The sequence below is a fragment of the Achroia grisella genome, unplaced genomic scaffold, assembly GCF_030625045.1.
Source record: "Achroia grisella isolate CSIRO2021 unplaced genomic scaffold, CSIRO_AGI_Agris_v1 utg782, whole genome shotgun sequence".
Taxonomy (NCBI): domain Eukaryota; kingdom Metazoa; phylum Arthropoda; class Insecta; order Lepidoptera; family Pyralidae; genus Achroia; species Achroia grisella.
Window position 1 is genome coordinate 3815786 of NW_026713022.1, and position 16375 is coordinate 3832160.

The 16375-nt window shown below is 33.9% G+C and overlaps 1 protein-coding gene across 1 annotated transcript; it reads left to right on the forward strand.

Annotated features, from left to right (window-relative positions):
• Window positions 1-1338: 1338 nt before the first annotated feature.
• On the forward strand, window positions 1339-15651 carry LOC131851407 (zinc finger-containing ubiquitin peptidase 1-like). Its single transcript, XM_059201910.1, has 15 exons — window positions 1339-1571; window positions 2822-3144; window positions 3789-3853; window positions 4465-4575; window positions 4948-5262; window positions 5858-5965; window positions 6667-6780; window positions 11159-11333; window positions 11883-12006; window positions 12256-12403; window positions 12709-12800; window positions 13184-13314; window positions 13960-14048; window positions 14697-14837; window positions 15616-15651. The coding sequence occupies exons 1-15, from the start codon at window positions 1339-1341 to the stop codon at window positions 15649-15651; spliced, it is 2205 nt and encodes a 734-aa protein (XP_059057893.1).
• The last annotated feature ends 724 nt before the right edge of the window (window positions 15652-16375 follow it).

The window sequence follows — 16375 nt, forward strand, 5'->3', positions numbered from 1 at the left end:
GAACATCATTATGAAGTAAACCAATTTTTGTGGTTCGAGCTGTGATTTGTCGACATTGTCATTAAGGTCAAGGATAGCTTCTGATGGATCGATGTAAGGATATACGAATAGAATTATATTTGTTAAAACTTTTATACTTGCATTATTTATCAGCTGTTTGTCATTTTGTCACTATATTATATATGTAGGTATAGGTAATACATTTTATAGTTTATATCAAACTGTTCTACATTAATTTAAATGTAATAGTAAATGGAATTTGTCTCAATAAGGGTAAGATTTTTATTTTTTATTAATTATTTATCTGTAAATTAAATATCAGAGAAATATTTTTTAGTTTTATGCTTCTATATATCTGAAATAATATCTGGAATTAATAATAAAAATACGATACGTTTAAAAATAAGTTAATAGTTACCTAAACTAATAGGTATTGTGAACTAAGCAAGATTTTAGACTTTCCAAAAATATATTCGCAAAGTTTACAATATAATTGTCTTATTTAACATAAAAATATTGAAAGAAGAATATACTCGTTGTTGATTTTCTGTATTTTTTTTTATAAAACTTATTAATAGTTAAGGTATTTAATAAGTTTTATAACAAAAAATACAGAAACTCAACAACGAGTATAAAGACGATTAAACTAAAAAAAAATAAGCAGCTTATTTTTTTCGTCACGGTGTACATGTAATCATTAGGTAGGTACATATTTTCAATGGCACTTTGCTATCAATGGGGTTAACAGTCCACAATACTCACAATCGCCTTCCCTCCTCGATAGAATTGCAATACGAAAAATATAAGAAAATATATACTTGGAAAAAATCATATCTATGATATTACCAGAGACAAAAATTAATGGGTCAGCAACGCGCACGTGACATTACTGGTGTAGTATGCATTCTTAGGCTCCGGTAACCGTTTACCATCAGGTGAGCCGTATAGGTAGACTTTAGGTATGCGTAGACTTTCGTATTTATTCGTCTGCGTGCTTATTCTCTGTCTCTCTTATTGGTAACAATAGCAACTTGCTTTGTATGCTGTATTTTGGTTTGAAGTGTGAGATGATGAGCGGAGCGGAGCTTCTTAGCTTTCAACGAAGAATTGCAGGAATTTTTTAATATTTCTCCTTATTGAAATGTCAAACACGGCCGCCTAAAACTACTGAACGACTTTTGGATGAAACTTATACATCAGAATAACACATAGGCTATAATTTAAAAATAGATTATGTTAATTTATCGAAATTTATAATGTATCTAATTGTAAGTGTGATGCAAACGACGTTACCCGAGTTAGGTAGTTAAATAATTACAACTTGTTCCAGCAATAAACATGTCAAGTAGTCCATTTCCGTATACTTGTGAGTTATGTGGCGTAGAAGGTTTAACAGACGAAGGCATGCGCTCACATACCCTAGAGGCACACGTCGCTGGAAGACCAGAATGTCCGTTCTGCGACTGTGCAGTCCCCCAACCACAGCTGGTAGGGCACGTCCAAAGAGCCCACCTCCATTATTTGACACCGGAGAGAGAACTGATGGCGTTTATTGACGATCAAAGTCCCAGGTAACTAAAATATAGCAACAGACTTCTAACTTAGGTATACTTTGTAGTGTCTTCCGCGAATGCGAAATCGTTCCCAGAATATAGTTGTAAAACCCCGTTAGTTATTGAACCAAATTTATGGTTAGCTACCGATAAAATGCGGTTATTAACGGTTAGTTATTCGATTGCGACATAGAAAAAGGGTAAGAATCTGTCTTTTTAACGTGTAGTTTTTTTTAATATAGGAATATATTTGGCCCGGATGATGAAACACTTACATGCTCTGGAATTTTATAATACTTTTCATATGTCTCAATTAAAATAGCCCAGTCATTTGTAGTTTCTAGAATTGAGAAAGTCTTGTTTTAAAGTTTTCAGTTGACACTTCTTTTATAAAGTTAATTTGTCTTTTGTTTGTGGTCAACTATTTTTGGGCTCTAACTACTTAAGTATCGAATATAAAATGTGGTTAATTAACCGTTAATAACGAAAATGCATTTTTTAATACTTGGTTAAAATAATTAATACCCTGCTTCACATATATCTATTAGCGCAAACATTCGTTTTCACGAATATTATTGTTTATATCAGTCTGGTAGTTTTCTATGTGAATGAATGTAAATATACTAGATATGTATTTATTTTAAAATATCAGTTGACTATAGTAGTACCCATAACATAAGCTCTGCTAAACCTTCAATTAGTCGGTGCTGTTAGAATTGTCTAGGATTATTTCTATTGTTTATTCCAATTACATTAAATAATGTATTAAAAAACACAGTACTACAGTGTAGGGTATAGGTCTCACTTCATACGAGAGAACGAGGTTACAGTGAGTTTTTACTCCTCTTTATTAACAGTTCCGCTTCCTCTGCCATTCATTTTGTTATTCAGCATGGAACCTATATCTATGATTGAATATTTCATGTCAACAATTTAACTACTCACATGTAATTCTATAACCATCTTGTGGGTACCTATATTATTAATAGACAACCTCGGTGGTCTAGCGGTTTAGCACACCTCTTTACTTCCGATAGTCGCGGGTTCGATTCCTCCCACGGCACAAGGGTTAGTATTCATGAGTACGATTATTTGTGTCGGTCTGTGTGTTTTCTATATATAATATGTATATATTTACGAAAAAGAAATTCTATGTACTTGTATCAGTTATCTAGTACCCATAAAACAAGCTTTAGCTAGCTTAACTTGGGACTAGACGGCGCTGTGTGAATTGTCTTGAAATTATCATTATTATTATTATTTTCCAGCTTCGATGATGACTCAAAAATGACGACAACAGACAGCTGTAGTTATAATACCCCAGGTTCCATCAACGGATGGCACAGCCCCGACACCTCATCATCTTTCCATAATGGAGCCATTTCCAAAAACTCATACCATAATGGATACCAAGACAAGGATGGCTATAGAAATGACAAAGACGACGATAGATGCACGAGGTCGCCGAAAAATATTAATCTTGCTAACGGTTTGAAGAATATAAATATTAGTAATGGGGTTGTTCCTAAAAAGATTCAAAGTCGACAGGGTTCCCATGAAGGGGATGTAGTCAATGGACATGAGAAAAGAGGTAAGACAGTATTTTTAATTTTAATTTTTTCTGTTATTTACCTACTTAAGGCTGCATTGTGAAAATGTCATACAATAAGTAACTAAACTCGATGACATTTGATCTATAAGATAATGCTAACTGCATATCAACGCTTCATACTAGTCAGAATTTCTTTAAAGAAGTTTGTTTTAGAATTAAACGTAACTGCAAATTTTGATATTCACCAAAAAAAGACCTATTAACTAATTCATATGAACAATCAATAACAGTATAAAAATTTAATAAATGTGCAAATCATTGGTATTATATTAAAATTTTAGAATAAAGAAAAAAATATTTTGAGTATATTTACTGTAATAAGTAATAATAGAGTAAGGCGAGTTTAGCATAACGTAAGTATTTACGGCAAAATTTCAATTGAAAGTGTCGCTATCACGCTTAAGTTAGGAGAGATGAAAAATCTCTGAATAAAGATAGAACGACGAATCCAAATGAAGAATACATACATCGTAAAATTGTCAAATGGAGTAATTAGTTTTAGGGTACAATAGGACTGGCATGTACTTTTAGTTTCTACAAAAGTCCCTTAATTTTAAAAGAAAAAAACAAATATTCCTTAGACATGATTAAAGAAACAATAATATTAAAATATGTGTTTGCAGGAGCACATTCGAGTCCGAGCCACCACAATAGCGGTAGTTATGAAGGCTCACCTAATAAAAATAAGGTAAACACCTACTTGAATTTCGTATATATAACTATAACTTACATAGCTTTAGGCGACATAAAACATATTACGCCGACCTTAAATAAAGGGGATGTGGAAGAAGCAGATGATGATGATAATGATATAGCTTTAGGCGATTGCAGGAAACTAAAACTATTTTACGCTGATCTCAGTTTCCTTGAACTAGTTTATACTGCGATTGCTGAAATCCAGCCTAAGAGTCTAAAATGGGTAGATGTAATTGTTACTTATATAACCAATTCATGACATAGGTAACAAAATAGAAAATAATGACCACCATGAAATTCTTAGTAGTATCATGTATTGCCATTCCTATGAACTAAGTTACCTCAGTTTCAGACTATCTTAATGATGTTGTTTTGTACTTAAACATGTAAGATTCAATCCGAAACATAGCTTGAAGAAAATTACTTAACAGTAAGAAATAGGTGAGACTAAGATACCTATGCTAAATCTGAAACACAATTTACGAAAGAAGCTACTTGGCTGCAAGATAAGGATGTCTATGCAGACGACTTTGTACAACAGCTTCCTCATTGTGATTACATCTATAGGTCTAACTTATGAAAAAACTGTAAATATTTTTTCAGTTGTTAATGGCGAGTGCAGGCCAAGGATCTCCATTAAGATCGCAATTAGCTTTAAAACTAAAACCTAATACACCTAAAAAAGCAGCACCTACACCAAGCCCGACTGTACAGGTACATGAAAATAACTTGTATGTATTTTATTTTTATTTTTTGTATTGTATATATTTTATTTTAATAATTATAATAGAACTGTGCTAGGTGGGTGTGATTTCAAGTGGAAGTAATAATATTTTTAAGCCTGATATAACTGCCATCATACATTTCCGTTGCTTTGTATGATCGAAAAAATAAATTGGTTATTTGACAACAATTGTCAAAGTCAAAAGTGTCATCTAACGTTCGTGACCAGCGCGGGTTAAAATTTATTCAAACTACAATTTATTTTCTTATTTTTCGATTTTTAATATAATACTATTTTCGAGCTTACGTGTAGTGTATGTTATTTTACAAACAAAAATTAAAATATTACCTATTAAATTTCAGTGTCTTTTATGTGATTTCACATCAACATGTCCAAAGAAATTAGAAGAGCACATAAATCGTGCGCATTTCGATCTCACATCGCCGTCCGTGATGGGGAATGCGAATGCTAACCCGGATAACCCTACTATTGGGGTTACTAATCCCACTTTGACCCTGGAGAATCCAACGTTGGGATTGAGCGCAATGGCTTTGTCTCCAGGGCCTCATAGCTCGTCTTATCAATGCCCTATATGTGAAAGAGATTTTACCAACTGTTCTGATGTGGAAGTTCATGTTAATGTTGAACATCGCGATATTCTAAGTCCACAGAAATCCGTGAGTATTAAAATCACTAAAATTCAATACATTCATTTTCTGCCATACTATTAAAATCATAAGATTCTGAATTGAACTGTATCCATACAATTATTGTAAATATGATAGTGTATCTATGTGTTTGTGTTACCTTTTTAGCAACTAAACAGCTAAACAGATTTCAATATAAATTGTTATGTAAATAGATAATCTTTTGAGGAAGTACAAAGTAGTAGTTTGGTTTTGAACTATAATTTCTTACATGATATTGCTAGCCTGATTTAAAATTTTAGTAACCTCTGAGTATAAACCCACTGATTGACCACTGTATTCATAAATGCAACTGTACTAAATAGTAAAAGTGTTACATGCATGGTCTAAATATTTTATTTATTATAGAATTTGTTTTATCACTATTTAATAATAATAATAATATCTCAAGACAATTCATTTGCTAAACCACCCATTGAATATATATATATATATATATCTAAATTTATCTATTGTGAGTCAATTCAGTATTATCATTCACTCAATTCAGTATTATCATAAACACTAAAATTTCTATGTATCTTTGTAAATAATTCTGAGAAATTAAAAAAGAATATGTTTTAAGGATCAAGTGGACAACGCCTCCTGTGAGGATGTGGTTATGATGGAAGAAAGTCCGGTTAGCAACTGTCCGGTTTGCTGTCAACCACTGCCATTGTCACAACATGAGTTGGTATGTTATACTTATATACCAAAATTGTGACTGGAGCGGGAACACAATGACTTAAAAAAATCTTTAATAAATTGACGTATAAAAAACAGATATTAAAAATACAAAGTTTTTAAAAAGAATGATAGGGAGATGGTAATCCCACATGCTTTAATTATCTATTTCTTTATTGATGATAATGGAATAATGATTCACCATCCTGAGCTGATGGTATATGCTGGTGGAATACCAGTGGAGGATGATAGGATGAGTATGAGGTCAGGTCCGTTAGCCCATTGTGGTAAATGCACCAGAACTAAACATTATGGTTTCCAAGGAGGGCTGTGTGGAAGTCAAACTAACATGGTGTATAGTTAACAATGGATTCACTAGTAGTCAGTACTAATATCCTCTTTCCCCTCTTTAATGGTATATTACTGAAGGATGAAAAGTTGATGTGGAAATAGGTCACTTAACCCATTCATTGTCAAGAGTTAAGACATCACCAAGAACTGGCCACAGTGACTTCCAGAGGGAAATGTAGATTTATTTAACAGATTTACTTAATACTGAATATAATAAAAAAATTCTTAAGACTACCTTTCTCAGAATTAAAAATAATCTATTTTTCAAAACATTGGTAGTTTCATTCTTAATAAATTATGATAAAATAAGGTGAGTTTTAAGATTTTTGACCTGTACTATTTAATCCAATATTATTTTAGATTCAACACATAGAGGAACATTTTGAGAGAGGTGAAGAGGGTGCAGCATCACTCACCGCGGCTGAAAGAGAAGCACAGAGAAATAGAGAAGAACATGAATTCCAACTTTTGAGAGTAAGAAATATATTTGTGTTCTTTAAATAGTCTACTAACAAAACAATATACTGATGTTCTACTACTGACTGAGTGACTACACCATACCTTTGTATTATCACAGATAATATAATATTACATACAGATACCCCATCCCATACAAGAAAATGGTTCCTTCCTAACTCGGGCTATTCTTCGGGCTATTTTATTTCGCCGCCGTAGGCGCTAGATGTCGCTATATCTGAAGCAGTTCGGATTACTAGTGGGTGATTAGTAATAAAGCATGAAAATAGATGGCAGAGAATTCGGTCTACATGACATCTGTTTTGCAAAGATACGTACATAATAGATATATAACTGTATCGAACTCCTGATTGGGTACAATCGAAAATTCAATGTAGGTATAATATTGTTCGCTGACAGTCTCCAGACACGGCTAATGTACCTATGTATCTATGTACTATGTTACAGTTACTTTTTTACATGCCTACTTTTTTTCTCCCGACGAAGATATGTCGTAACGCGTCTGCACTAAAATCGGGCTATCGGTTAAGGAGCAATAGCTCCTTAACGAATAGCCCGATTTTAATACGGTTTTTTTTATTTAAATTGTTATGTGATAGTGATAGATTTTAGCTATAATCAATTGATGTGCATATGGGTACCTCATATAATTTTCAGTGTATAATTATTTCTCAATATATAGTTAATTATGGTAAACTGGCAATTTGTAAAACTGAAAATAATATCTGCAAACCATCAATCTGTTATATGTATAGGTTCTTTCAAGGATACTACATCGGTGCTAATGACATGTAGGTACTTATTTTGATGTTATACCTATTTGTAGAACCTTCGATATCTACAAACTACGCCTTTACTGCTAGTTTTTTTGTATTTATGTAAGTTGTTATTCAGTTGAAATTAAGCTGCGAAATTACAGGATATTTGGACATAACATCTATGTTCTCCGGAATGATAACGTATGCGGGATATAGCGGGCACGACATGATGACGTAATGCTGTTTAATAATATATGTGTATGTATGTACGTCGGATAGCGTCGTGGTTGGATGGATCGTCAGCTTATTTACCATTTCAGTTAATAATAGTAGGTAGTAACTTTTGACAATATGGATGAGGGAGGGTAACGGTGATGATGATGAGATCAATAATGACTGTTGACGATAGTGACGATGGTATTTATTTATGACCACCATAAAATTCATCATTGGCAGTATTCTCAACATTATCATCATTGTTCATCATGATGATTGAGATCAAATTAATTAATTGATTAAAAAAGTAGCAAGTATTAGGTAGGTACTAAGTCCTTATATGACTTAAATACAAGGTTCTGGGATGCTGTGATATACTACAGTCTCTAGATTTAGTTTCTTATTAGTATTCCACGACCAAAGTCTATAGACAGAGAAATATAGATTTACACAAAGTTTTTTGATGTAAATGGGAATTATTATACACATTGCATTAAAAAATATATATGATTACCATCTAATACAAAATCATTATGTAGTAAATAATTCCTGACATTTTAAATCGAATGAGGTGAAACTAACATAGCATGAACACAACACTTGAAGATCATAAAATTTTTATTTCAGGTAACAAAACACTTTTAAATAATTTATTAATCACAGAATAAACAATTGTTAATAATTTACAATAATATTTCTTTCACTGCTTGTCTGTTATACCACTAAAACTTCAAACACTTCTGTTATTTTTATATTATATTCCAATCATTTCATAATTAATTCCTGGTACACAAAATATTCCTGGATTTGTTGATGAAGCAATATAATAATAATCATGTGTTTAAATCATAAACTTATTTGCAGTCGGTTACACATAATATAATTACTTGGAATTTCTTCTCATCACTAGTGCATTGCTTTCTTACTTATTTAATTATATTATTAATTGCATTGTGATTAATAATTTACAGATTTTTCTTCTGATTTTTTCTCTTATTTTTACTTGCATTATTATTTTATACAGTAAAATGTTCATATGTATATACATATATCATTTCTTATTCTTTTGAACTCCTGTTCTTCACAGTAAAAATGTTATTTATCTTCATCTGAATGACTAGGAGATTTAGAATATCATCTCTTATTTGTTTAAACTTTGTTCAGTATTAAGTTGTTGATGTCAGGAAAATCTGAAAACAATATCATATACCTATGTTACATTTTCATGAACTTACATGAATGAATTTACATGAAAGTAACTAAACTGTAACCTTATTAGCACAATAAACATATTATTCATACATCATATTCATTCAGTTCTAATAAAATATAAAAATAATACTACTGTTTAGTACTTTATTTTGATTAATAATTTTCAGTATTTTCTCAATCAATCAAAAATTATAAAATCAGTGTTAGTTTTTTGAAGTTACATTCATAACAATAATAAAAACATAATAATACCACATTAAAGCGGTCACCAAGTACATATGTTTATTATATTTTAATATGAAAGATACACACGCTACATATGCAAGTTTTTAACAACTTATAGTTATACCTGGTATAAGATAATCCTCAAAGACACGATAGTTTACTAAATATTTGTAGTATTTCTTAGACACATTTAAATTATTGAGTTTGACAAAAAAATAAGAAGTTCAATGAACTCTGAACAGGAACAATTCAAAAGTTGAATTGTTCAGTACCTACTTAACTTAAATGATGAAAAAAGAGAAAAAATCCAATGCTAGTGAAAATATGTTTTAAGCATTTGACTTAAAGTCGTTTATCCTATTCTTTTATTCCTATTTTAAATTTTTAACCTTTCATTTATGTTGCCAGTACTTGTTGTCATTTCGATATAATAAAAAAATATGGACCAACCTACGATTTTAAATCGATATTTTTATTTGTGATGAAATCTAATAATATAAATTATGAATAACCTACCCTCGAATGGAGATATTAAAAAACTAATTATCATGAATAGTAGGTATTAGGATAAGTAATATATCATAGTATTATGAATGATTATCGTTTCAAAACCTTGTACAATTTAGTAAGGTTGAAAATATCCTTCTACAAAAGCAAAATTCGAGTATTTGTAAAGTTTCTTAAGAGTATTTGTAAAAATTCGAGGATCCTCATATTTAGCTATCAATGTCAGTAATTTAGATACCATATAACACTTGTTTATTGAGGTTTCATAAAGGTATAGCTGACCTTATATACTCTATACCACATTCAATTCTCATTCATTAAATTACAATAAGTAGGTATTTATTTTTTTAATAGAAAAACAATGTCACTAATGTCATTAATTGCTATAATTACCAGGGTGACCGCGTGGAGGTTGATATAATAGAGTACACTTGTATCAGATCAATCTAATTAATATTTCCCTCTTCAAGTTTTGAAGTTATGAGCGAACAGATAAATATATAGTACTTGCATACCTGTCAAAATCTCTCTATTTTGCCGTCGTCGAGTAAAAATTATGCATTGCAATTCGTTCCAAATAAGAGTATAATACAAAATGATGAAATTTTACTGTTTGCAAAGACTAATTAAAAGCACCATCGAATAATGCGTTGTAATATCCTGTTATCGATTATTCGAAAAAATCGGTAATCTATGCATTTATTTTTGATATGGCAACGCTTTCTAAATAAGTATTACTGGCATAATATGGTTTTCTTGTTTAGCTGTTTTATATTTACTTAAACTTTTTTTATGTTTAATTTATCATAATAATATAGTAAGTACTTATTATTTGAAAATATAAAATAAACATTTAAAATACGGTGATACAAATGAAAACAGCGCCATCTATGAAAGTCTTTTGGAAACAATAAGCCCCAATTAGCAATGATTAAATTGTAAACAAATACAGGGCAACAACAAAATGAGTAAATATATGAAAATTACTTTTCAAAACGCATTATTTCATTTTAACATCTGTATATGACTTTTTAAAAATAGATTAAACCTTTTTAAAAACATAGTTTTGGGTTTTAAACGATTACAAAACAATGTTGAATTCCATTCGATACCAATGACGCCATCTAAATCCGTTTTTCGAACTAAAAATGGCTACTATGCCATTGTTCCCCACTGGTATTATCATACAGATACTACATTTAATTCGACCAAATTTGATGTTTTTAAACTTTTGTGTTGTACAAGTCATTATATTTAATAGTTATTATTATTTATTTATACTGGGTCTTAAATTTCCTTTATTCATCAGTATATCTGTTCCTTTTAGAAGGACTGTTTTCTATGTATCTATAGACAAAAATGTATTTAAATATATCTATTGTCTAGTGACTGTAGTAACTCAAATGACAAACTATTTTAGTTTGGCATTTGAATGAGAAATAAATAACACCATGCAGGCGCAGTACGGCATGGAGGAAGAGGATGAAGAGGGGTACACGAGCCGCGCGAGCAACAGCCTGAAGCGCGCGGTGTACAGCGGCGCGCTGTCGGTGGCCGGCTACTACGAGCGCAGCCTCGGCCTGCGCCGCGCCGCCGCCGCCGGACGCGACGCCGGCGCCTCCCGCACCGACGGTAACGCGCCCACGACACCCCTCACACTCGGGAACGGATAGATATATATAGACTTCATACCTGTCTTATTATGCTTCACATCTTATTACTATTCTTATTAAAAAAATGTATAATAAAGTGAAGTCGGTTCCATTCCATCGCCAACGATGATGGTTAATGAAGGCCTCCGTGATAGAAAGGCTTTTTAGATCTTTGACCAACAGTTTCAATACAATAATACACAATTGGAAACTTTTTAAGGGCAAGTTGCGTTCTTTTCTATTGCATCAGTGTTTTTAAAATATAGAATAGATATAACATAAAAAGGTAGAATTTCATAAACAATGTAAATTGTTACTGGATATAAAAAAATAAATAACAGTGTGTAGAAAAACCAGACTAGGTATAGACCTTGCAATGGGTGCACTCAATCCTCAGAAACAAAAAACAAAATTCGACTAATAGAACTTGCGTTACTTTTAATGGTGATAAATACCTATCTAACAAATGACATGACAGAATATCCTAGAATATAATATAATATTTTATATGTTATTTATTATTTTACAGGAATTTTAGAAAGAATAGCTCATCTAAATGCTCAGAATCCAAGTATAGTGAAGACTTACTTATGTAGCGGAGTGGACCACTATGCAAGCACATACGGCGACAGGGGATGGGGGTGCGGATACAGGTAAGAAAGAAATTTTACCTTTTAATTACAAGTATGGTCGCCCAGTAATCGAAATTCAACCTTAATAAAAAATACAAAAAAAACTTTGAACCAGCAATAACAATTCGATACTCAAAATGTAAATCTGAACAATATTTATTCAAAATAGCAACGCGCAAGTTTCTGTTTCGCCCACGTATGCCACTAGCGAATACAAGTTTTTTTTATAGCTTTCATTCCATTATCATTGATTTTAAAAAATGTTGCCAGAAATATGCAGATGGTGTTGTCATCACTGCTGAAGAATCCTGAATACGCGACGCTGCTGGAAGGCGTGGTGGAATGCGAGTGTGTACCGTCCATCCCCCGCCTTCAACTTCTCGTCGAGAGCGCCTGGAAGATGGGCTTCGACACGCAGGTACTTCATACAAACACTTGTTATTGTGTAATTAATTATTTTAAATAATATATATTCAAAAGAGCAATACACAAGTTTCTTGCTCATTCTTCTTGTCAATCTGCGTTCCAAATGAGTGGTAGAATAAAAAAATATATCGAAAAATGTATGGATGACATTTTCAACGTGTGCATTATCGTCAGTTATCACGTAATTTCATTATAAGTACATTTCTTTTATGTCATTACACTTTATTTTATTTTTTTTTTATTTAAAGAACGTATGGTAAAAAGCTTCTATGGTTGTTACAATGCCTATTGTTACAGGGCTCGGAACAACTTGGGTCTAAATTATACAACACCAGAAAGTGGATTGGAGCTTGTGAAGTGGTCACCGTACTCTCGTCACTTAGGATAAGGTACCTACTACGTTATCAGTCTAAGTCTATCTAAGAGGTAACAGTCAATAAAAAAAACTGTACCAACTCCTGGCCATACCAACCACGCGGTTATACTAGCCGAATCTGCAAAGATTGCGCGCTGAAAAGCATGCATTCTTTACCCCTACAAATTATTTTGTACTCCTAGTTTTCCTACCCCAGAGAGGGGAGAAAACGTACAGAGGGTATGTACGCATTCACCCCCTTCTGGGGTATCGGACAAAACATGAACAGCTTCGGTGCCAAGCAACACTCTTTCAGTTCTCCTCTTGAACGCGTACCATTTTGGTACTAGATGGGATATTACCTTGGGACTAGATGGCGCTGTATGAATTGTCCTGGCTTATTCATTATTACTACAGATGTCAACTGATCGACTTCCACAAGCCGACGGGCGCCGACGGCAGCCACCCCGCGCTGTTCGAGTGGGTGCTGCGGTACTTCCAGAACGAACCCAACGGGTTTAAGGCTCCACTCTACCTGCAGCATCAAGGTACACCACCATACAACTATTTATAAAAAAAATAGATGATATTGTAGACGACACGTAAATGTTTAAAATTTTATATGTGATGTACTTGCTGTATTTAATTTAAATAAACGCGCGTTATGGCAAATGGCGGTGCGAGCGAGCCCGACTGCAGCGCCTCTTGCGTACTTTCCATGTACTACTTCTATTGCGGCTCTTCTTGTTTGCAACGAGTCGTACGCACCTCTGCAACGCAATAAGCAAAAAGTAACTTTAATATATCTTTCTATATAGAATCCTCAATAGACATGAAACACATGTACATATAGAGTGGTTGACGATTTTTAACAGCTGCGATTGATAATTTTGTTTGGCCAATATAATAGCTACCACAACTGCAGTAAATTTTATAGACACCTGGAGCTTCGTAAGGTAGCTTATCTTTTAGAGAACGAAAATGTATCATTACTGTTGAGGGCCGATAACATAGTCTTAATGTAGTATTTATTCAGTGCTGTTCCAATTTTGTCCATTATTCCTCTTAAGTAAATATTAGATTAAAAAAAATAACGCCAAGTAAAATCCACTAAATAGGTATACTGTATTTTTTTTTACTTACAAAGCTCTTCCTTAATCTTTTTTAATATACGAATTATTGTAATTTCGCAGGTCATTCCCGAACAATAATAGGGTATGAAAAACATAAAGATGGCAAAGCAACTTTACTGGTGTTAGATCCTTCGCACTCTCCCGCGCAGGTAAGTGTATCGTCCCCTGTATTTATATAGTGACATCTTTACTTTTAATTCCATTTTATTCTTTATTTATTTAGATTATTGACAATAAAGTTATGTCTTATACATATATATGTATATCTTAAAATGTATTGTGGATGGGTTTTTTATAAAGTAGTTTTACGGCCCCGAAAATTCTTTTAAAGTCCAAACATTACCTCCTTGACTAGGAAAATATTAAGTTTATATACATAATTTAAAATATAGAATAACATTGTCCTAATTCAATTACTTTTTTTTCGGACTACTCTTATGCTGTTGCCCGCAGCTGGCTTATGAAGCAACTGAAGGTCAACTTCCGCCTAACGGATACGACTTTCGTCTGGGGGCACCGCTAGAGAACCCCGGTTCAGGCCATTTTAATATCGATCCCCGCTTGAATTGAACGGGATATCGAGCGGCCGGGCGCGCACATGTTCCCGGTTGATTGCGCAGTATTGTGTGGTTGAGGTCGCCGTCTTCGCCGGCGAGGACGGTGTCCTGTGTGGACCCGTAAGGAGAACGACTGCCGTTATGAGATCGTCGGGATCATGAACATGGGAACGTGGGTTGGGTGGTTGTGTCGCATGCGGCGTATGTCTGCTGGTACACAGTGGTGGTGGTGTCCGGCAGGTGCGGGCGGCGGTGTGCGGCGGCGCGGCGGCGGGCGGCGGGGCCCTGCGGCTGCTGCGGCGCGGCGCGGCGGCGCTCCGCGCGCGACAGTACCAGCTGCTGGCAGTCACCGGCGTCTGCACCCACCACCACGACTACGAGGTCACGATCTCTAACGCGCCGGGACACAATTCCATTACTTTTCTATGAGGTGGCGCTCAAATTGATGACGTGCTCCATTTGGCGCCACGGGATTTTTGACTTATTGATTATTTTAATTTTCATTAATTGTACAATAACACAATCTAATGCGTTTTAAACAATCCGATGCGCTAGTTGGACTGTCTCATTCGGCGGTGCGTACCGCGGGTGGCGTGGTACGTACAGTTTAGTGCGGGCTACCGGTGACCCGCGCCGGCGTAAACCTGTTAATGGAGATATTAGAATTGTGTAGAAGCTTACGTTAGATGTCTACGCCTACAGAACATCAGCGGAGCATGACAGAGTGAGCTCGAACTCACACCAACACCGAAATGTCTTTATATATCAATTTATGTTTTTAACTCATTTTTTTGTAATGACAAAAACTGAACTCGATGCTTCATTGGGATAAAATGACGCAAATCAGATGAGGGCAAAGCGTAGCAAGTCAAATGCGCTAATCAGTACACCGGAATCGAACAACGTTCGTTATATACTTTGTAGTATATTATTTTTTCATTATTAGTGGCCTAAATGTGAAACTGATTTACTTACGCAGACGACTTTTTAAAGACTAACTCAAACTGTTTCCAATAACGATAAAAATAATATTTCTTTAACTTTTCTTTATTATAATAATTAGATACTAATTTGAGGTAAATATTATAAAATAATAATAACTCTTTTTGGACGATGCTTAGCATTATGTGTTAACCGTATTGTTGTTGTGTTATTGCAGGCGAGCAAGGTGCTACAGTCTGTGCGCATCCCATAGAACCGGCGCGGGGGCCCGCCTGGCCCGGGACCTCAGTGTCGGGCCGGCGAGCCGCACTCCACGCAACAACTGTTTGTACCTAGTGTTACCGGTAAACTGTCACATACGGGTGCCACTGCTGTGCTATGTCGAACGTACCTTCAAAACTGTACCTTATACGTTTAAGTTTAAAGGTTGATAATGGAATGATGCATCCGTCGGCAGTATACGCTACCTGTGGAGCACGAAGTCAGTAATATGTTTGAGAAGGACTGATGCCATTTCCTTCGACCTCTTTTATAGTTTTCAAATACTTAGAAGGTTCGTAAAGACCGAAATATGTCCAGACATTTAAAATATGTTAGAAAATTTAACGACCCAAATACTTTGTAGAAGGTTCTAGAAATTGTCTAACAATTAAAATACATCACAAACTAAGAACTATTTCGACTTTGCGTTTGACAGTTTGCGTATTAACTAACATAGGATAACGTGGATCGGGTTAGATAGTTGTATAATAAAAACCAAACGAAATTCGGTTTGCGTTTCGTTGTTAAACTGAAACTATAGGTCAATATGTAGTCATAGCACTGGCGCCACAATGCGACGATGCATTCAGACTGTATTATTTATCCTATCACTAATTATAAATTTCTATATTCGAAGTCCATTTTCTACCTCACATCTAGTATAATTTTGTCAATTATAAGTTTTTTTTGTTATCAATTCCGCTGCGAGAATTATA

Excerpts from the sequence above, each read along its gene's own strand:
- LOC131851407 (XM_059201910.1), top strand. The coding sequence starts at position 1,339 with ATGTCAAGTAGTCCATTTCCGTATACTTGTGAGTTATGTGGCGTAGAA. Across the intron at positions 11,334-11,882 it reads CGGCGCCTCCCGCACCGACG|GAATTTTAGAAAGAATAGCT; the intron begins GTAACGCGCCCA and ends ATTATTTTACAG. Across the intron at positions 12,404-12,708 it reads AGATGGGCTTCGACACGCAG|GGCTCGGAACAACTTGGGTC; the intron begins GTACTTCATACA and ends CTATTGTTACAG.